The sequence below is a fragment of the Nematolebias whitei genome, chromosome 21, assembly GCF_014905685.2.
Source record: "Nematolebias whitei isolate Nwh7 chromosome 21, NemWhi1, whole genome shotgun sequence".
NCBI lineage: Eukaryota > Metazoa > Chordata > Actinopteri > Cyprinodontiformes > Rivulidae > Nematolebias > Nematolebias whitei.
Window position 1 is genome coordinate 21,833,758 of NC_056518.1, and position 22,298 is coordinate 21,856,055.

Consider the following 22,298-nt stretch of genomic DNA (forward strand, 5'->3'; position numbering starts at 1 on the left):
TTCCTTTCATCTGTTCCCTGGATAATCTAGTTATTTATTTATCTTTCTCCCAGAAGAACACAGCATCAGCACTTAAGATCTTGTCTGTTACAAGGAGAGTGACTGTATGTGCCATGCCGTAGTGTGTCTGCGGGAAGATGGAAAATTTCTCATCATGCTGCAGCGTTATCCCACAAGGGGTTCTGAGAATGTACAGCTACTGAAGGTTGAAACCCACGTCAAATTGGAGGTAATGTGGTGTGCACCATCCCGCAGTTTGGACATATCTCATTTTGAGGACAGGATCTCTTGGGGGTTGTTTGTGGGAAAATGAAGTCGAATTAAACAAACAAATCAATAACTAAACAAATCAGTTGCTACCAGCGCTTCTACAAGTAATGACAACCCGCTGATGCAACTAATACCTGATAATTTCCTACTACAGGCCTTTACTGTTCATTAGTTCATGAAACAAAAAACATTTACAATGATACCAGATCCATTAATCCTGGTATATCACCCCTCCATTATTTTGTCCTCTTTGTCATTCATGAATCAAGGCCGCCCTATAGCCACTCCCTTCCTTGTTACATGTCCTCTACAGACAGGAAGAAGAGACGGGGTGGCAGATGTGAGCTTTAGCCTCCTGCTGCTTGATGAAGATAGCGCTCTGGGGAGGGTCAGTTTTGGCATGTTGGGGTACACATGCTCCTCTGACCTTTGGTTCAGCACATAAACACACAAAACCACAGAAGACATAATTTGCCCCATTCTCCTTACATTAATGACAGCAACTATTTCTTCTGTCTAAATGGGTTTACTCTCCCCAGCTGTGCAGCGACTAGCGAGGCTGTGATTGGAAATATTATCATGATGTCACATCTCTGTCAGCTCTTATCTTGCAGCAACAGCAGCACTGCATTATGATTACTGCAGCTTGATGCAGAAATCCGATGGCTTTAATTTTGTTCATTTACATTACTGTGCAGAAAATGTTTTCTCCATCCAGAACAGCACACGAACGTTTCATCGGCTAAAGCCTAGTACTACTGTACTTCTTTTATCAACAGCATGCTGAAAATCTTTACGTTTCAATTTGGGATACAAAGCAATCTTGTATATTACCAACATGCATGTCTAAAAATAAATGCACATTAATAACACATTAAAGCATTCATACAAATGCAGGCCAGACATAATGCAACATAATGGTACTGGTTAAGCTGCAAAACTGTTTTATTTACAAAAATTGTCATCGTATATACTTGAAAAAATTAAAAATGCATATTTGATGGAAAAAATGGGTACTTGCTATTTATCTGTGGTTTTAAAACATCAAAAGATTACTATGCAAGTAATGAGAGCATTAATAAATGAGACAAAAATGTCAAATTTTTAGGCTCTGCTTAATGAGATGTGACAATAAACTTAACTAAATGCACTAATACCACCATCAATTTGATTACAAGTACAAGTATAAGAAACTACTTAGTTAAAACACATTGTGATTTTTTTAATTATATTTTATTTTTTAGTTGATTTCCTCACACTAGTACATCATTAAGTATGAAATAATTAAATATTTAACACTGAGGCGTTCGTGTGTAAACATATAGCTGGTGTGCTGCTGGAGGAGTTCATTAAAAATATTCAGTTACAGTTTTTCAACAAAATCTTGACATTTTTGAGATGATCAAAAAACAATAAAGTTTGGATACTAGTTAACAGATTTTCCTGTAATTTCAGAAATTCATCCAACTTTTTATTAGCATAAAAAGCCTATAAGGTTGAAAACTGGTGGCATAATTTGTGAAGAAAAAAAAATTCCTAAACTAAATATCTCTTTAACTGAATAATACAAAATAAAAATGTAAGATAAATATTGTGAAGCAGTAAATACAATGTGTTCCTCTGGAATTCTGTATTATAAAATATAAGAATGTAGAATTCCTTAAATTAGCATATAAACTAATTTCCTTGAAGGAATACATATCGTCCACAGCCTTTCATGTCTGAGATTTATAAGTAAAAACTAAAATTATAACTAAAATCTGTCCAATGGTTCCCGAGAAATGTTGCCAACAGACAGAAAAGTTGACATCAACAGGTAATGTAAAGGTTTACACAAAAATACATCATATTTTAGCTTAATGGCCATAAAACTGAGTTAAAGACATTTTTGAATTGGCTTAAGTTGATTAGCTGGGGCGGCTATCTTTGTTGTAGACGCACCATTGGTAACTTTTTAAAGGCTCATTAAACTAGTCAATATAAGCCAATATAATATAAAAACTTTAATGGTCGATATTTTGTGTATTTATTGTGGTGTAATTTAGATTACATGCCCTGGTTGTAAAGATTAGTGTAGATTGCTGTATAACCGTTGCTGAAGTTGTGAGGCAGAACAAACAAACACACACACACTGTGCAAGGAGAGGGAGAAAGAGCCGAGCAAGGAGAGGAGGAGGAGGAGGAGGAGAACGAAGGGAGACAGCGACTGCGCTACGGTTACTTCTTCCAGGCTCCGGCCGAGCCTGTGTGGTCTCTCCCGCCGTTGTTGCTAAGGAAATGGATGGATTGAATGGATCCGTGGTCTGGGGTGAATTGTCCTCCTCGCCCCCTCACCACCACCAGCAGCCCCCTGTCGTCTTTCACAGAGCGTGTACAGGATTTACTGAGAACAACGTGACGCGTCGGCTCCAGCTCTGCACCAGCCGGGGTAAGAGATTATTTTAAATTCTCTGTTTTTTTTCTCTCTCAGTCCTCAGATCAACAGCAGCAACAAAGAATCAGACCAAAAGATTAAAATATAAACACCAGAATGCACCAACTTATAGGAACAAAACGATCAGTTGAAACAACCTGTGCATTACAAAACTTTGATTGTTGCCGCATTTTACCTTTAATCAATCGTGCAGCTTGGCTTCAGTTTTTAAGATTTGAAACAGCACAGGTACACAAGGGGGGGAGTTATAGTAGATATGCGAGGTGAGGACACTGCAGCTTCAAACACTGCAATTATCACAAACTCATTTCTCCAATAACAACTCTGAAGCATTTGAGAAAGAGGTAAATAGAAGATGCACAGCAGTCCCTTATGTTTGGTTAGCCAGAGACAGCTCTTACTGCCTCATGCTGCACTTTGTTTCCAGACAGAAAAAGTGTGAGGTGAATAAGATGAGAAGAAAAAAAAGAAAAGAGGAGAGCACGGTGGCACGCTCATTTCAATTTCTCTTTACGATTTCTCTCTTCCAGTCCAGTGGATCTGCAGCTGAGGAACTGGGGAATTTGACTGGCAGCTGGTGCACCACCAAAGAAGGCGGATAAAGGGCAGGTGGACGGGGGGTTTTGAGCCCGGCTGGTGCTGGGTGAATGCTGCCTGGAGAGGACAACGGCTGAGGCAGCAGCAGCGCTGGCTTGACAACCAGGATGGCATCCACCGGCATGCAGATATTTGGATTTGTCCTGGCGCTGCTGGGCATCATGGGGGCAACGGTGGCCACTCTGTTGCCCAACTGGAAAGTCAGTGCGGATGTGGGCTCCAACATTATCACAGCAATCTCCCAGATGCAGGGACTGTGGATGGACTGCACTTGGTACAGCACCGGCATGTTCAGCTGCACACTTAAGTATTCAGTGCTTTCACTCCCTGCGTACTTGCAGACTGCTCGCACCACCATGGTGTTGTGCTGTGTACTGGCTGCCATGGGCCTCTGCCTTGCATCCCTGGGACTAAAATGCACCCGCTGGGGAGGTGGACGGCGCTCCAAGCGGCATGCTGCAATTGCCAGCGGTGGCTGCTTCGTCGCTGCAGGTTTTCTGTGTCTGGTGCCTGCTTCTTGGTTTACAAACGAGGTCATCACCAACTTTCTGGATTCCAGCGTTCCTGAGAGCAATAAGTTTGAGCCCGGGGGTGCGGTGTACGTGGCCTTTGTTTCAGCAGGTTTCCTTTTTGTAGGGGGGTCGATCTTCTGTTTGTCCTGCTCGGGGAAGAGGCACGGCCCTCAGGACTTGGTTCTTCTTCCTCCCCCTGACAAATTGCTGCTCCAGCAGCAGCAGCAACAGCTACTCCAACAGCAGGAGCTCCAGCACCAGTACTGCTCTCTCTCTCCATTAGACAATAAAACAGGCTACAGCCTGCAGGATTATGTGTAAAAGAGCGTTGCTCTGTGTGCTACCAACGGCTAAAGGAAGACAAGCTTGAGGGGAAACCATCACATGCTACACACTGGATTTTACTCCAGACAGAGGTGGAGAAAAGAAAAAAGAGAGGGAGGGCAACAACACTAAATTAATTTCTCGTCTTTTCTATCTTGCTTGTCTCCTTTTTTGTCTCCTGTTCTGCAAGCACAAGCAGTGGAGGTATTCCCTAAGCAGCGCCCTGGAACAAACAGGGAGAATGTTTAAGGAGCCAGGATATGCCGCGGCAGAATGGAAGGAAGCCCCCAACTAAATGCAGTCTTCATCAGTAAATCACAATAAGCGCTCCCTGGGGGAATGGATTAAGCAAATAAGGAAACCTATGTAGATTTAGCTCCCCTCTCACCAAAGGTTTTGAAAAGAAATAAGCAATCATTTAGCTGCTATTTACAATCGCTTGTATCAGTACCCTCTCATTTGACAAAATAGGCAATATAAATGCAGAGTGCAGTATGTAAAACCCCCTTTATAGGAAGCCATTGTAGTTTCACGTATCTACTAGAATGCAACCTGAAACTGATTGAAATAAATGGTCGTATTTTTGTTAGCTGCTAGAAGGATGCAGATATTTTGCCTCTAGAGCATGCTGTATGGAGCCTGTCTGCGTATTAAAACAGTGGAATGCCTGGTAGAAGACTGAACCACACATTGCCTGTGCCTGAAAAGCTGTAGAAACATTACCCTGCTGTAACTGAGGACATGTAGGAGGACAAGAGGGCTGCTGGGCTGGATTTAACAACAAAATAAAAGGCAAACAAATGCCCACGACTTTCCCTGCAGGTGGAAATATGAGAGAGACGGAGAGAAACGTGCAGGACAGGATTCACTGCTTTAATTAAACGGACTTTCTGATTTGCTTTTTCCATTTTTCCATCCAGACGCAGCCTGCTTGTAAGTATCCGCTACTCATCACGATCCATTCCCAGACATACACACCTACACACCTACACATGCTTTTGTGTCCCTTTTATGTACCCAGCAAACATTCAGAAGCTTTTTGAATGTGCTTTTCACTCCCGTCATCTGCCGCTGCACTGCCATGGAAACAAAATTCAGCATTTGAGTATCTTCATTGTCTGAGGGGGAAGATCTGCTTGTCAGTCACTTATGTTGTTGAGGAGGCATCTATTTTCCTCTCGCCATGGCGTGCAATACGCTTTAGTCAGAGCCAATTCTCACATTACTTTAACTAATCACATCTATTCCTTCTTCTGCCATTTATATTCCATACAAGACGATGGTGAACAGATATCTAGTGGCGCAGTGGCAAAACTGAAGCAGAAGACGAGAAGCTTCCTCAGTCGAACTGATAGCTGTGTAGCCAGCTCTTAAAAAAGGTTTGAGTCATTCTCCATATGTGACTTGTTTTTCAAGTGCGTCAGCAGAGTGCATATGCTACCAGTCTCCACCTGCACAAGTTCTCCGTGTCTTAAATTGCATCCACTCGACTATCCTACCAGTGAATCTCTTTTTCCCTTCCAACTCATTAACCCCTGCCCTGTTTGTCTCACATGTCACATGGGTGTCACCTCTGATGAGAGAACACTGATGCATGTTGAAAGTGTGTGCTCTTGCAACACACACGTAAACAAAACACCCCCCCCCCCCCCCCCGCCTACTCATAAGTCATTTGCATGGCTATGTTTTATGGTTATCTTGCAGAGTGAGTTTAACACTTTTACTCTGAGGGGAGAAACAGGAAGGAATTTATTTTGTGTTTGACACAGACCTCCGTAGGTTGGGATGTATAGAACTGCACATTCTCTCACGCTCTCTCATAAACCAGCAGCTTCCTGGGAGAGAGCAGATGGCTAAGCCCAGATCGCCACCTGCAGGCTGCTGCCAGCAAACCACAGGCGTCTCTCTGGGCACCACTGGCCGTCTTGGCAGGGCCAGGTTTCCATCGCACTCACAGCCATCCTGCCCAGCCAGCCAAACTGTCCTCCTGACAATAACTCACTGCCCAAGCAACATAACTGATAAATGCAATAAACAAAGTAAAGAATGTGCCATGTCATCAGCTACCCTGACACATTATGTGTTTTGAGAATGTGCCAAATTGTCTCATGATGACAGGTTTAATATTCACTGGAGTTATTCTTTTTGTATTATTTCATTGTTTATACATGAATTATGCATTTGAAATGTATGGATTTGTGATTTGTTCTGCCAAACTTAATTAACTAGATGCTTGTGTACAGTTCAGTGCAGCTTTCAAGGGTTATTTTAAATCCTCTTTATGCCTCATTCCCTAAAGCACAGCAAGACTTCACCAGATACAAGAGCTTTACAAAGAAGACCCGAGCGTGGACGTAGTCGTGTCACGAAATCTGACTCACTGTTGATCTGTGTACACAAGCATCTAGGATTTTAGGATGGTTTGTTTTCCACTGAAAGATTGTTTCAGTACAAGATACTACACTACACTAATGCCATATCTTCTTTATAAGAAGAATACTCAGTGCACTTTTTATTTGTGTTACTATGTGGCAACAGTTTGGTTCAAATAATTGAGCATTTCAAGCTCTCTGGACCAATACAAATACATAACACAAGTGACACTCTGGACAAAAAGGGAGCAATTTCTGTCTGATTGGATTCAGCAGGGAAATATGAGCTAGAGAGTCCTATTATTTGTTGCTGTGCAGCCTAATCATCAGCACGCAATTTCATTTGCTTACAAGTAGAGCCAGAGTGCAACGTGACTTGGTCCTAAAAATCTGCAGCGTTACAACTCTCCTGCATAAACTGTACTGATATAATGATTTATGATTTTGATAACTGCAGCTTATTTTTGTGAATGCCTTTAGCACTTTTTATTTTGCCAGAGCATATCTGTGATGATGTTCACAAGTTCTGATACAGTTGTCTCAATGTGCTTGTGCAAGTAGTTCTATTTTTTATCAATAAAACTATTTTGTGAAAGCAAAGGAAAAACTTTGAATGTTGTGCACTTAATATGAATGTGGTTATTATGGGCGTATAAAGTTTTCACCTTTTCTGCCAAAAGCTAGATAATGTCCGGATGGGACAGGCTGTTCTAGTGTAGGCAGGAAGCAGCCTGGTCACATGCTGCTTCTTAAAAAATACTGTACTCTCAGTCCAACTAAAAGGTAACCTATAAAACATAACTGTGTGCAAGTGGGTTATCTATATATAGATATATATTCCAGGTATTGCTCAGTAAACAGTGAATAAGCCAATTTATAAATTAAACAATAAGAACAACCAAGGGTAGTTCAAGGGAATGGCTATTATGTAGATTAGCTGGTTAATCTGATATGAATAATAATTGTATTGAAGACATGTAAACCATAAAAAGAGGAACCTCTTAAAAAAGCCTGAGTGAAAGATATGAAAGGAAAACATTTATAATGGCATCAAAATTTTACATTTGCTGTGGTTTTGTAACTAAAAGTTGTTTTAATAAGACTATTATCAGATATTTTACCAATTTTTTGTGTGTACAGAAAAAATAAACCAAATTATCTGTAACTTATTTCACTGTCTCCATCAAGCTGTTCAAACCCAACTATGTCCAATAAAACAATTGCTTGGATAAAGCAATAGTTGATCGAATAAAAATTTAAGTGTTTTATGTAGCAATAAATACATATATACATATATGTATATATATATTCAAAATACGTATTTGTAATGATATGCTATTCTTCTGTGTTTTGTGGGTTAATGTATACACCCCAAAACAAAAACGTTAAAGACAAGCATCATAACCAGGAGGGACTAAACCTTAAATCAATTATCTTTCTTTCAAAGAAGGATGGATCAAAGAGCATAAAATGTGCTGCACTAAAATGTCTAAGCAGAGCTCGTTTCAAATCAAATCGAATCCTGAATGATGTGTCCTGGAGCCTGCTTTAATATGTATTAAATTAGTTGAAACCTGTCATTTTATTATTAAAACTGATTGGATTTTCCTCGTTACCCAGAGAGTGAGAATATGCTTTCTTCAAAGCACCATGGATTATTAAAGGATCTTCTCAGTCTCCCACTCCTCTTGGTTTTGCAACAAAAGTGTGCATCAAATATCGACTCTTCTCGTGGGGAAAAGCTAATAAGATCTGCTCCTCCATGTATTTAACCTACATTTCTATCAAAGACCCTCGCCCCGAGTTGCCACGACGGCAGATCTGAAATGTAAGCCTCAGACGAGGGAAGGTGAGCACTCGATAGCTGCAGGCTGAGGTTAATTATCCCTCAACCTTCTGTTTGAACTTTTCCATCTTGAAATTTAGATTATTTGGTTGACCTTTTTGAACAGCAAATTAGATGTCTTACAAGCAGGTTCCCTAAAAAAAAAAAATAAAGAAGCCATTTTGGTTATAATGACACACGAGTGAGTGGTTGACACAAAAAGCTAACTACAAATCAGAGGATGTTAAGGAACAGGAACTGTGCCTAATTTCTCAGAATATATTGAAACCCAAATGAGACCAGTGTGTCACCACACCCAATGTGCCGCTCTTTGTTCTTGAGGGTTGTTACGCTCATGAAGGTTCAAACTGAAGATAAAATGCCGTCGTCAACACTGAGGGAAAAATGACCTTCCTTTGTTGGAGCAGCTCTGCTGTGGTCCTGATGCTGGTGCGAGCCTGCTGGAATAATAGCAACGACCTTGGCTGCGCAGTAAACTGCTGACAAAGGCAGTAAAAGCTACAGAGATGACAAAAGGAGAGCTTGTAAGAAAACAATACATTGTGACAGTTCAAAGGAGATCGTTTAATATTTCAGCACCGAGCGTTGGGATGTGCGCACGGCTGGAAAGATTTCAACGAGCTGAAAGTGAAGGCTAAATGTTTGAAGGGTGTGATCATGATGCTGTTCTGTGATCTATATTTGGCATAAAAATAATCCCGTAAAAGAATATTCATTATAATAAAGAAAACGGAGCATGGACAGGCAACGGCAAGTTGAGGCTGAAATATCTGTTCACATTTTTACATCTACTTTGAAGTTCTGATGAAATTCAACGCTCCCATCAGAGCCATCCATCCTTCTGTTCCTTACCTGACCTGCAATGAAGCCATGAAGTTGTAGTCTATAAATTTTAAGCGGGACATTTACACAAGCTATAAAAATAATAGCTTACAGATTGATGCGAGCCAATTAAAGTGTCTTCTTCTTTTGGGTTTCTCTTTAAGTTTGGTGGTTTTATTTTATAGTGTATCTCAACATAACTACCGTAATTGCGGGTGTACAAGCCACTACACTTTCCTCAAACTTTGTACCCCGCGGTTTATATGAAGGAGTGTCTAATTTATGTTTTTTTTCCATAATTTTCATGTTATATTTTATTTTGACAGACTTCCTGTCGTCTCAGTAACTTCCTGCCGCTGACTAACATTTTCCTTTGACAGAGCTGGGCGCTCATAGCTCCCAGCACACACCCCTCTTGGGGGTGGGCTTTTGTGCCACAGCATGAATGCCCTCAGGTACAATGACTCTTGCTCAGGGTTTCAAATTCCCTACCATAACTCCATCCACTCTGTCATCATGTGACCAGAAATCTAACCTGAATGACCAATGAGGTACTCTTGAGGACCATCCCCCCAAGATACATGTGCATTAATTTCTTCAGATCATTCCCGTGTCGTTTCCATATTTTGTGCTTCATGCACAGACCTGTTCATTTGTTCAGCGATAATGGAAAACGCACGGAGAATTTCTTACGATGTAGCGTTCAAGTTAAAAGCGATTGATCTGGCTGTGGAAGAAGGAAACAAAGCTGCCGCCTGTAAGCTTTGTATCAACGTGTCGATGGTTGGGCATTGGAGATGCAAAGCAGTCAAGTCTGATCCATGTTTTAATAAAAGTTTTACATTTCTTTCTGTGCGACATCTTTCTGTGTACTATAAATATGCGTTTAAATACTGGGATCTCATTCTAAACTCGCATCCAAACAGAGACAACAGGAGGGGGTTCCTCCCCCCTCCCCTTTCGTCATGAGAGCTCAGCGGAGAAGTCAGATTTATTTTTAAAGCAGCCAGTTAGTCAAGACTGATACATATTTAAATAAAAGTTTTTTTTTTAATTGTGTAGAAATTATATTTAAAAACAAGCCGTTACAAAAATTGTTTAACAATAAAAAACAATGGCAATAATTTATTGAATATTTACTGTATTTTACCAGCACTATTTCACTTCTGGTCACATGACCTCAATAAGACTTCTGAGTAATATTTACCGGTATATAATTTTAAAATAATTTTGGTTACATAGATGTTTGGCACTGTTCTGTCCACTGATTATGCTTAGATAGTTCTTGTGTTCATTTAGTAGGTTTAATGGTTGTAACCATGAGTCAGACAGCGAAGCATCATGAAGACTTCTGACAATCATGCAGTTTGAACGTGTGTTGACAGCAAGCTAGTCTGTGAACCGCCATCCGGTGGCTGATTCTTGTACTACAACAAGAAAACTCCTGACGATGAACGTTAGTTGCCCGTGGCTAAATAACCGGAGCATCTTATTTATGTACAAAATGATGATTTATCTTATATTTAGTATGTGCGTCTTAGAGACAAGTGCATTCTGTAGTCCGAGGATTATGGTAATAAATTGCCATTGAACTATAGTTTCGATGAAAAATATCTGGAGTTTAGACTAAGGATGGGACTGATCCGATCCAGTATCAGTATCAGGTTACAATACCAACGTAAATCACGGATCAGAAATTTCCTATCGAACCTGCGGAGATTTCCGATGCATGAGCCATGTCTGTGCTTTAATGTTGTCTGTTGAAATGACTCCACAAGTGACTCCCATCCGGCTGCTCTGTTAGCTGGCTGCAAACTGTGGAATGGATTTCCTGAATGAAAGCGTGTCTCACGAGACACGGAGTAATGAGACACGCCTCTGTTCAGGAAATCCGCTCCACAGTTGGCAAACCAACTTTTCATCACAGCATGTCTGCTGTGTGGAAACATTTTACACTAGAAACACTGCAAAGCAAGACAACAATGCACAATGTTTGCAAAGCTGTTATACTGAGGGCCGGAAGCACCGTTGCGACCTACAATACAAGGAACTTAATCAAACATTTGAAAAAGCACCACGTTAATGAGCACAGATTTTTTTAGCCAGGGGACAGAAAGACTAAAGTAGCTGGCAGGGATCACTTCTAGAGTCATTCCAAAAACAAGGTAAACTTCCACCAGACACTGTGAAAGCTAAAGCATATATCAAGAAGTTGGTTAACATCATCGTACTTGATGACCAACTGTTGTCAGATGTAAAAAATGAAGGATTTCATAGCCTGATTGAATGCTTGCAGGCAAGATATAATATACCCTCAAGGAGATATTTATCAGACTGCGCTACCTGAACTATACAACCGAGTGTCAACCAAGTTAGCTGAGAAGTTAGTTACAGTCCTGAGCTTTGCTACAGATACTTTAACTTCAGATGTCTGTCTAATGTCACTGATAAGCTTCACTGTGCATCAAGTTGACTCAGATACACATAGCCTCTGTAGATGGGTGCCTCAGGTAAAAAAGTGCAGGGGCTCACACAACCAAAAACAACCAAACTACGATTGCAGCATCCATTACAGAGATTGTATATCACTGGGAGAGCACTCTGGAAAAGTGCATGTCATTCTACTGGACAATGCAAGGAACATGAAGGCTGAGATGGAAGACATGGCAGTTCCTAGTCTAGGCTGTTTTGCTCACATGCTGCAGCTCGTTGTGTAGAAGGAACTAATGTCACAATGCAGCGTTAGTGGTGGATTATCAAACAGCAGCAAGATCACAGCACACCTCAAGCATTCACAACTCACACATCCTCAATTGGAAAACCTGCAGCATGAAATGCAAGGTGTGGGAACCACGACCACCCCAACTTGCCTTGTTCAAGATGTTCAAACAAGGTGGAATAGCTCCTACTATATGATCAAGAGCTTTCAAGAGTGCTGCAAGACACCATGCACACTTGCATGGTGTCTTGCAGCAACATATTTTTTTGTACTCAACCTATTTCATTTTTATGTTAGAAACTTTACTAGTAGACAAAATGCCAGGAGGGCAACAGTTCTCCTGACACAAGAGCTTAAGATGATGTAGCAAACACTGCTCAGGGAATCAGCTGATGAAACAGGGGCAATGGAGGCAAAGCCAGCAGAAAAGGTTGTTTGCATGGAAGCTGGTCCAAGCGCCAGTTGTCCTCCAAGCACAAGGAAGAGCAGCTTCACCAGTCTGTACGATAGAGGATTATGGAGGAGCATGATGAACCTGCAGCAGGTACCCAGGCAGTGGTTATCCAAATGCAAATGTATTTGAAAGAACCAACAATAGGTGAGAAAGACAGACCTTTTCAGAACTGGGCAGACAACTATGATCACTTTCCTCTCATTGGTGCTGTTGTGGCAAAGTTCCTTGAGCGCCCCTTCAACCAGTGTGGAAAGTGAAAGACTGTTCTTCACAGCATCCAATATTGTGGATGAAAAGAGGAATAGTCTGACAGCAGAGAGCAGAGATGCCCATATTCCTCAAAAAGAACCTGCAAATATTTAAGTGGGAGTTGTTGAACACTAGTAGGTCACTCCCTCGGTGTTAACTTTTTGAGGAGTAATTTACTTTTTTGTTTTCTTTAGAAAAATAGCTACACAGATTCTGGCGCTAAGCCTAATCCAGGTCAACTTCAATGTCAAACCTCCAAATGCACACCGTTTTATAGATAATGTAAGATGTTGACACTTATGGCACTTTTATTTCTAATTTTTTGACATTTGAAACCCTTGATTTGTTGACGCTACAAGAGCCAGTATACTTAATTTGTGCTAATCAGATAAAGTAACCCTTTGTATTTTATTTAGAGAGGGATAGTGTTAGAGAAGTATATGAGTATCTGTCTTGGATTTAATAAATACTGACAGTCAATTTAAAGCCCTTACAGTTGCATATTTGTTTTCAGGATAGGATTTCCAGTTTTTCTGACTTCCTTTTCTGACCTTATACTTATCTCAAGTTGCCTTTTGGGACATGCATGCATACATTCGTATTTATCACACTTGCCTATAAAAAAGTTTATTACAGCCTCATATAAAATCAACCATAACGATAATAATAATATTAAAACAAACTGAGCCGATATTGAAATATATAACAATTGTATACCTAGATTATTGAGCATAGACTTTGTTGATATGGAAATAGTCTCGTATCGGCAGATATCCAAATTCAGGTATCAGAATCGAATTGGAAGTGAAAAAATGTGGATCAAGCATCCCTAGTTTAGACTAACTCATCAAAAAATAAATACTTGCACATATATTATGAATGATCAATAACTAAACAGAGCAGAGTGCAGACTCTGACTCCCTACTAGAAAGAACATATGAACATCTCTAGAGATGGTCACATGCCAACTACACAAGCCTCTGCTTGTTGTTTAAAACAAAACGAGGAGGAGCAGTTTTTAGTTTTCTTTACTTTTGGTTTATAATGTACCGAGATTGTGTCTTTTGACGTTTTCCCTCCTGGCACAAGTCATTGAAATAACTTTCCTCAATGCTCCCGATACAGCATTTGACCCCGTTTATGAGATATGAATAGCTCCAGATAAATTGTGTGCAGAAAGTGAAAAAGGAGTACGGTCTCTTGGAGTAGATTCTCACTTTTACTACACCTGCTGCGGAGGCAAGAGCTGGGTCATGTGGGGTCACAGTAAAAACATCCATCACCGTGACTGGGTTTCACTGGACTAAGGTGAAGCATATGCTTCGTTTCAAAAGAATAAATTTATTTTGAATCGCCAGCAGGCACTTTAAAAAAGAAAAAAATAACAGTAAAACTAATGTAAACCTCAAGCTAAAAATAGCTGAAAAGCTGCAGACACGTGGAGGACATTGAAACTCTCCCAGCTACTGTAATATAGATGTTTAATGCAAAATTAACAAATTTAATTTAGACTAAGCTCATCTGGCCTGAGCGCTTGGAAAACGACTATGTACAAGGCAAACATCTGTAGGGCTCTCCTCTTGTTAGTGGGTGATGGCTGATGCAGCCATTACTCAGAGCGGGCCCTGACAACCATCTGCTGGAGGTACGCCTCACTCACCCTTCAGATCCATCTTTGTCAGGAATCTTTCTTCTGCTGATCTGTACTCCTGTGAACGAAGCATCCTTTTGTTTCATCACATATTTCACATCTATCGTTTACCCACCCTCAATAGGTTTTCAGATGCTTTTTGGTCATCTTGTGTAGTTTTATTCAGGGCTTAATTTGTAAACTGATTGATGCCGGAACAGTGGGCAGGGCGGGGGGTGTTTGTGAGTCCTCCCACAGAAAATTTTGAATAACAGAGATGCCATTTCCTGCATTTTGATGTATTTTAACAGGATGTCAAACATCTATATTTATCTACATTTGTAAAAACTTAATAAAATTACTATTTTGGAGAGCAACAGCAGGTTGTGTGTGAATAGAGCAACCCCTCCCCCCCTCACTTCATGGTTCTGAGATGAACTCTTCTCCTCTGAATTCAGTCCTCCTGCTCCAGTCTCGTGGCACCGTTTGAAGCACCTGAAGGCTTCAATTCTCGGTTGTCCAACTAAGAACAATCCATCCATCTATTTTTTATTAAAGTAAATTGGACTGTCTTTTCAACATTTTGATCGCTGTTGTTATTTTTGACAAATTAGCGCTGTTGTTTTGAAATGTGACGTATAATGTGAACATCAAACATGTCTCTATTGTATTTATTAATTTTTTTACAGTAAGCATTTTTTGTTTATTATGTCTGAAATGTAGCAGGAGTTCAGACACATCAGCAGTTGTGCGTGCGGTCTGTAGAGCTATCTGGAGACGCTGTGCACAACGTGCACTGTCCGCAGGGCATTTATTTACTCTGTTGAATAAATGATTGTTTTCTGTTTCGGGGGGTCTGAAAGGAGGAGAGAAGGACGTCGCACAGCACCTCTGTGCGTAAATGTGACCATCTGTCCCTCCGTACTCACACCCACCTCCCACCTCCTCCAGAGGCTCCTCTCCTGCTCCATGGAAGGAGCGTGTGAGCGAGCTGGTGCGCCACACGTGCTGCGGCTGGAACATCCACTCCACAGACTGGGTCCGCCAGGCTACGGTCAACATCTCCTCTTATTGTACTTTTAATAAATAATCAAAATAAAAATGCGCAATGACTTTGGACTTTTAGGAGCAGAGATTTGTGTTGCCGGAACACAGCCTGTCAAAATAAGAGTCCTGGATCCTGTTCCGGCGGGATCCGGCTCAAATTAACCCACGAGTTTTATTACTTAGCTTTATTATTATTTTTTTTTCCCTCTTCATTTCCATGTGTCTACAAAGTATCTCTATTTCACTTTAATCTCCCCTTCTCTTATTAATTTCATCTCTGTCTCCAATGAAAACCACAGTTCTTGGTACAATATGGAGAAAACATCCAATTCTGTAAAGAAAAAATTACTGCAAAATGTACAAGTTTACCTTCTGTAGATAGACATTTAGTTTTAAACTCTGCTATGCTGCAAACGAGACAGGAATGCAGACATGTATATTATACAAGATCTTTTTATGTTTTATGTTTTAATAAGATCAAGCAAAAATGATTGAGTGACTGGATTTTCTCAATCAAGATGAAAATGCTTGATGGCAGCATGCACTCCAGTACTCCTTGATCCCTGACCAGAATACAAATTAGAGACAAAGTAACAGCATAAGAAAGCAGTCTTCTTTATAAAAAAAAATAAAAAAAAGTTAATATATGTAAAGTGACGATGAAGGCAATAAGAAAAGCAATAACAGAGTTTGGTGGAGGAACACCATCAAAGTAGCCATTCGCTGCTCCCAGGAAACTTTCAAGGACAATCTCAGTCAATCAGTCTCAAAGGGAAATGTAGTGCACTCCAGGGGAGAGAGGGACAAATTAAACAGAGATAAGAGCCTACCTTCCCACTCCGTATCAATATGGACTCCAACAGCAGCTGATGTAGAACAGATCCTTCACATCAGCTTTATGGTCAGCTCCTCTAGTTTCTAATCAAGCAGCCAATCAACCATCACCTCCTCTTTTCTCCCACTTTCAGCTGGTATTTCCCCCCACCAGGCATGTGACTCTTTGTGAATTTGTTTGATTACACAAATTACACAACATTTAATCACTTCAAAAGTTTTTCCTAGTCCATTTATTGCCTCTGTTGTAACACAGCAACTGTCATGTTAAACGTGTTTGTCTGTGGCTGCCAAATGAGGACAGAAGGTTCAAAAATGCAAAAATCACCTACTTATCAATAATAGATCCGATACGATTAAGTAGCGGCGTAACCAACACACAAAACAACACGGCGCATCCAAAATAAAAACGGTTGCATCACAGGAACAGGCAAAACTCAAGTTTGCATAAAATCCTTTTCATTACTACAATCAGTGATTCCTGACCTTCTGTGGGAGTAAAGCTAATGTCTACAATTAGACCATGACACGTTAAAAAAAATTGCAGGTGGTGGAGCATTTGTGGGAGAAACAAGGAAAAAAAAGGAGCTTTTGCACACAAGGGACACGACTGGCTTTTTTTTTTTATAAGCTGCTTTTGAAAAATGAGAATCAAAACTAACATCTGAACTAAAAACAATAATTTGATCGTTTAAAGGTCAAACTTTTGCAAATTAAAGTACAACAAAGCAGCAACAATAACCAAAACTAAGAAAACATATTGTGTTCAAACTTCATTTCACACATTACAACTGAATTAAGTTAATAGATTAATAAAGTGATATGTTAACCAGCTCAAATGACAAATTTAAACAAACAGTCATTTCAATTTCCCTCCTGAGCGCTGCATTGAATTTAGATGATGAGTTACCGACTTCAACTGTTTTAAAGTCGTGGCTCGTTCGTGTTACAATTTTAATACCACCATTCTCCTTATTCACTCAAAAGATGTATATTATAGAAACCCCTTAGTTTTAGACAGAAATCTTTACTGCTGAATGACATAACCTTAATCAGTCTCCTTCTTGCAGCCTTTAATTTAGTGTCATAAATCATGGAGGACGTTTTTATTGTTCTCGCAGTTCTGCGTAATTACCCTGGTGTGCACCAGTAAACAATGTCGAGCCATAGAAATTTGATGATTTATGCTGCGTACCATAAAAACGGGGCCTACATGATGCTGAGGGGATGATAGCATTAAAATACTGCACTCGCTCCATGATCTTTTATAGGACGTCATCAGCAACAGATCTGCTCATCAAAAAGTCATCATCTGTTCTGAGATCAGTTCGACCAAGTGGCCATTAAAACATTTGGTGCCGACTCACCTGCTTGCCGTGGATGCATGTGCGGCGTGTGCCATTTACAAATATTCCCAGTTCTCAGTTTATAAAACATTTTCTTACTTTTCAAGCAGGTAGTAAACTGCCGTATTTTTCGGAGTATAAGACGCACTTAAAATCCTTTAAATTTCTCAAAAATCGACAGCGAGCCTTATAATCCGCCTTATGGATTAATTCTGGTTGTGCTTACTGGTCTCAAACCAATTTTATGTGGTACACCGCGCTCAAAAATCTGTCAAAATGTTTTAGTTTCGCTTAATGCGCCTTATAGTCCGAAAAATACGGTAAGTCCATTCCGTCACAAACTCATCTGATAAATTCTATTTTGTTGGGCTCAGGTGAGCAGGTGTTTGTCTTAAAATCAGCTATTTGTCCTTAAAATGTTCATCATGATTTGGGAGAAAAGGCACACCGTATATAGAAAAAGAAGAGGCGTACGAGCGTTGTGCATGTCACCGTGTATGCACAGTCAAACACTAAAACTGTCACAACCTATTAAGCCGTAGCTTGAAAAACAGAACAAAATGAGATGCCCAGGAGAAAACAAGTGCAAACAAAAAATGACAGCAGAATGTGATGAAATAATAATTGGAAACCATCTCTTCTAAAAGAATGAACAATCAGTACTGGTCCCATTCAATCTTTGCAGAAGATTAAATATTTACCAACAGTCAACGTCTTAAAGAGCCACAACATTTTAAAGGGACCAACAACCCATCTGACAACTAGCTAACACTTATTCTGTAATTCCATAAAACGCGAGCATGCTTTTATTTGTACAAAAAAATGTAAAAGTAGCCCCAAAGCATTTCAAAATGCTTGTACGTCTGCTACAAAAATAACTATCAGTAAAGCTCAATTCAACACTACGGGTATTTAAAAATTTGCAGCAGTAATTTCCTGATGGGCTCTTTGGGCCTGTCATCCTAAAACTAACAATTAAAGGGAAAAGCCTTATGTTGTATAAAACAGAACATTTAATTTGCCACAATGCACTCACATGAGCAAAAAGTTACAGGCAGAGATATTGGGCCTCAAAAAAAAAAAAAAAAAAAAGAACAAGGCTCTCATTACAGTGCGATCGTGCCACATCTCAAATACCCACCAGGCATCATTACAACCCAGAAAAGGTCCAAAGACGGAAGAGAGACAACACTGATTCAACACCAAATTAAGCCTACGAGCAAGAGAAGCGAGGAAAGGATGAGTAATGGGGACAAGATGAGGGACTCTTTGACAGGAACGTGGGACCGGATGAGGAGCAGACGTAAGGAGGTCCCAGTGTTACCTGAGGGGAAACTCTGCAAGCTGCCACCTCTCAAACACTGACACTAAAGATGCTTCTCTTCCAAAATGTTTGGAGATGTATACAAGTAAATAAACTTGAGCAGTGCAAACTTCATTAAATCAAACTCTCAGAAGCAGTGTGAAAATAAGACTTGCCACATTACGAAATAAACAAAGCGCCTTACCTTTGGTTTGGGAACAAAGGCTTGCCCAGGGATGATGAAGCACTTGTGGACGGTGCAGAGATACTGAGCCATGATGGACAGACGGCACCTCTGTCTGCTGCCTGTGCTGGCTGTCAACCTCTGGATGGAAAGAACATTTTTTAAACAAGCTGTTTTATAGTCAACTTTAGTCAAAGTATAATTATTCTAATTCTAGACACAATACGAGTCCACCCACCTCTACCACCTCCTTCTGGAAAGTGAGTGTGAGTCGTGTGCGTCCGTAGGCGAACGGCCCGGTTCTGTTGGCCATATTTTCAAGCCACTTGATAATGAGAGGAGTTGACACGTTGAATGGAAGGTTTCCAATGATGTGAAGATTTGGTGGGTCTGAAAAACATTTGCGTACCTTTTAGTTGTACACATTTCACATCAGTCAGTCTGCCTTCTTCCATCCTCTCACCTGCTTCCCATGGCTTGGAGACCTCTGCTGGGAATCCTTTATCCATTCTGTAAGTTAATATGTCACCTTGGATGATCCTCATCCTGTCTGGTGCTACCTCAGACAACAGCTAAGGGGAAAAAAAAAGGTAAAAGGTTTCCAGAAAAAAACGCTAATTTATGTGAATGACGGTGCTGTTGAAACAGTTCCTGGCTTTAACGGCGTGGTGCGACAACCTGCGTGAATGTTGAGCGTCAGTTTACCTTCAGCCCAGGGATGAATCGTGAATCTTTTTCCACAACCAGCAGATCTGCCACTCCAGTGTTAAGAATGGAGCGAGTGAGACCTCCGGGGCCAGGACCCACCTCGCACACATGGGCACCCCTCAAATTGCCAGCCTGACGCACTAGCTTGTCTGAAAACATAACAAGGCTCATCATTCCCTCAAGAGACTATTTTCAAACAGCCAGTCAGCACATAATACACTACAAATACAAACGCCATATACTCTTCAATCATATGTCTGCACTGGAGTTTTGGGCATCTAGATTAAGATTAATACCATTCATTTTGCAATATCGGTGTCTCATCTTGTGAGTGATGAAGATGAGGCACATTAATCTAACAGTCACCTTGCCAAAGGACAAGCAAGCACATCAAACCTGCACTGCATCACTGATAATCATATTACTCCTCCAGCTCTCAGGGGCTGCACACGACTGAAGCACTCCATTCACATTAGCAGCAGTTCTACCACAATCAGCCACATAGGAAAGCTCGTAAGTCTTTATGCCTTAAAACGTGGCATACAGGTTCTGGACCACTCATTGACAAAACAAAAAGAGTGGGCAGGACAACTAACCTGTGAGCCTCAAGTCCAGCAGAAAGTTCTGGGAAAGCTGTTTCTTAGCTCGCAGGTTGTACAGCTTTATCAGCTCCCCTACTGTGGGCAATGGAGGCAAACGCAAAGATGCCACTTTCTTTGAAGCTGTCATTGTGCAGATGAACACTGTGGACAACAACAAAAACGTGATGGATCAAACTCTTAAAAAGCAGAAATATACAAAAACCGACTGTATCTAATAATTCAGGATTTAAGAACAGATTAACTTAATTATCAGATATATGTTGTTTTGTTCTAAGCCTTTATATTGAGAGTCTGAAAAGCTAATTAATGGTTGTTCTGAATACATTTCATACACCAGATAGGCATTAAACTAATTATTTCTCTCTCCTGGTAAATATTGTTAGATCCAGGTATTGTGGCCTTGTTCTGAAGATTTCGAGCACCACCCAGTGGTCTTTTAAAGAACTACTGAGCATAAATATACCAAATCCACAAATATTAAGCAATTTCTTCTGTTTCCTTCAGTTATTCTGAAAAAAAAAATGTTTCATTTAGATTTTTACATTGCTACTCGGAATTACCTTTATCTGGATTTTACTGTAGCACTAACAATTCAGTCAGGAGGTTCGGAATCAGCGCACGTTAGCATTGGCAGCTAATATTAGCTTCTTGAATCAAACGGTATTTACAAAGTCAGCGGGAACGCTATATCTCTTCATATATAGTTTTTGTTAACCGATGTTAAGTTGGCAGTTAATTTAAGCCGAGGAAATACACAAAGCTGAAGAAGCGCAACGATTTACCCACGTTTCTCAGGAGTGACCCTTTTTTTCTCCGACACGCTTCCTTATGCGTCATAGCATAGCTAGCCAATTACATTACAAGAAGAACGTTCTTAACCAATCAGAATAAAAGTAGGCGTGGCTTTGGCTTGTCCTTGAGACTGGAGTTACTGTTGTTGCAATTCTAAAAAGTGGCCAGCAGAGGTCGCTATTTCTCCTCAAGTATTAATTAAAAACCCTGCAATTTTTTTTTTTCAAAAAGCAGCTCAATATAAAATTATTCCCAACACGTTTTTATAGTTAACTAAATATTTTTAAAAGAACAAGAAAAACCTTCACAATTTATTAAACTATTTTGAACTTAGCCCAGTTAAAATTTCTCTATGTTCACTGATGCACAGCTGTTGTTTGGATTGAAGCCAACAGCTGTGTAGACACAAGCATCTGCCCACAACCCATAGTGGGTCACAGGCCTATAAGCTTCATTTGGAAATACCCAGTGCCTCCAGTGTTTGCCACATGACTGGCATTTTGTGTCTTTCTGTGGCTGACCTTGGAACACAGACTCAGACTCTAAAGATGGAAGACGGAAATCACTAGTGATGGATGGGTGTCTGCTGCCATGGAAACTAACTAAAAAATGATCACGCATCATGATAAAAGATGCCAAAAAAAAAGAAAAAAATTGAATGACTATGCCTTAATAAAAGCAGACGTTTTTGAACAACACAAAATGTACTTCCCCTGTAGTCCATAACATGTCATTAACAAATGCAGGAAATGAGAAATAAGTGATTAACATTTCTGGGATGGTAAGTCATCTTTTATACAGGAACATCAGAAGAAAAACAAACTCAAAAATCCTGAAAGCCATATAATTTTTGAGCCAATTTAGATTGTAGAAACAGACATGAATAAACGCAAAAACCACAAGAGACAAAAAAATGCCCCAAAACTCCTGCTATGATCATAATTAACTGCTGAGTCATTAGTTTTCTCTGTGTTGTTGATGATGCAACATGTTCAGCAGTGTTTAATCCTTTAAAATGAAACCAGATGTATATGATTATGAAAGTGCTGTTTACTGTGTCAACATCGAACCATATCACTGTCACTGTTTAGCTTAGGTTTGTCCGCATACAACACTGTCAGTATAACGTCTCTAAAACAACACGTGTCTGAAGTAGAGAATGAAGTCCCAAAAATCCGAGCATTAATGGACCTTCAACAAACTCAACTGAGACAAGTGACTGAAACAGCGAAAGATACTGTTCTAGTGCTTAA

At 40.2% G+C, this 22,298-nt stretch overlaps 2 protein-coding genes across 4 annotated transcripts in view; one reads left to right on the forward strand and one right to left on the reverse strand.

Annotated features, from left to right (window-relative positions):
• tfb1m (transcription factor B1, mitochondrial) overlaps window positions 1-21,093 on the reverse strand; it is a 29,763-nt gene extending 8,670 nt beyond the window's left edge. The window contains exons 1-6 of one of the 3 annotated variants that reach the window (XM_037695519.1): window positions 21,036-21,093; window positions 20,248-20,394; window positions 19,649-19,800; window positions 19,407-19,515; window positions 19,182-19,333; window positions 18,965-19,084 (exon numbers count right to left, since the gene is read on the reverse strand). In XM_037695519.1, coding sequence (XP_037551447.1) covers window positions 18,965-19,084; window positions 19,182-19,333; window positions 19,407-19,515; window positions 19,649-19,800; window positions 20,248-20,394; window positions 21,036-21,090 — 735 coding nt within the window. In that variant the 5' untranslated portion in view covers window positions 21,091-21,093. Of the gene's footprint in view, window positions 1-18,964; window positions 19,085-19,181; window positions 19,334-19,406; window positions 19,516-19,648; window positions 19,801-20,247; window positions 20,395-20,813; window positions 20,842-21,035 lie in introns of those variants that run through there. The other 2 variants (XM_037695520.1, XM_037695521.1) reach the window with 2 other exon arrangements.
• On the forward strand, window positions 3,389-4,402 carry LOC119427865 (claudin-20). The gene has a single exon (XM_037695523.1). It carries the CDS (start codon window positions 3,409-3,411, stop codon window positions 4,132-4,134), a length of 726 nt encoding a protein of 241 aa, XP_037551451.1. The 5' UTR covers window positions 3,389-3,408; the 3' UTR covers window positions 4,135-4,402.
• Window positions 21,094-22,298: the final 1,205 nt, after the last annotated feature.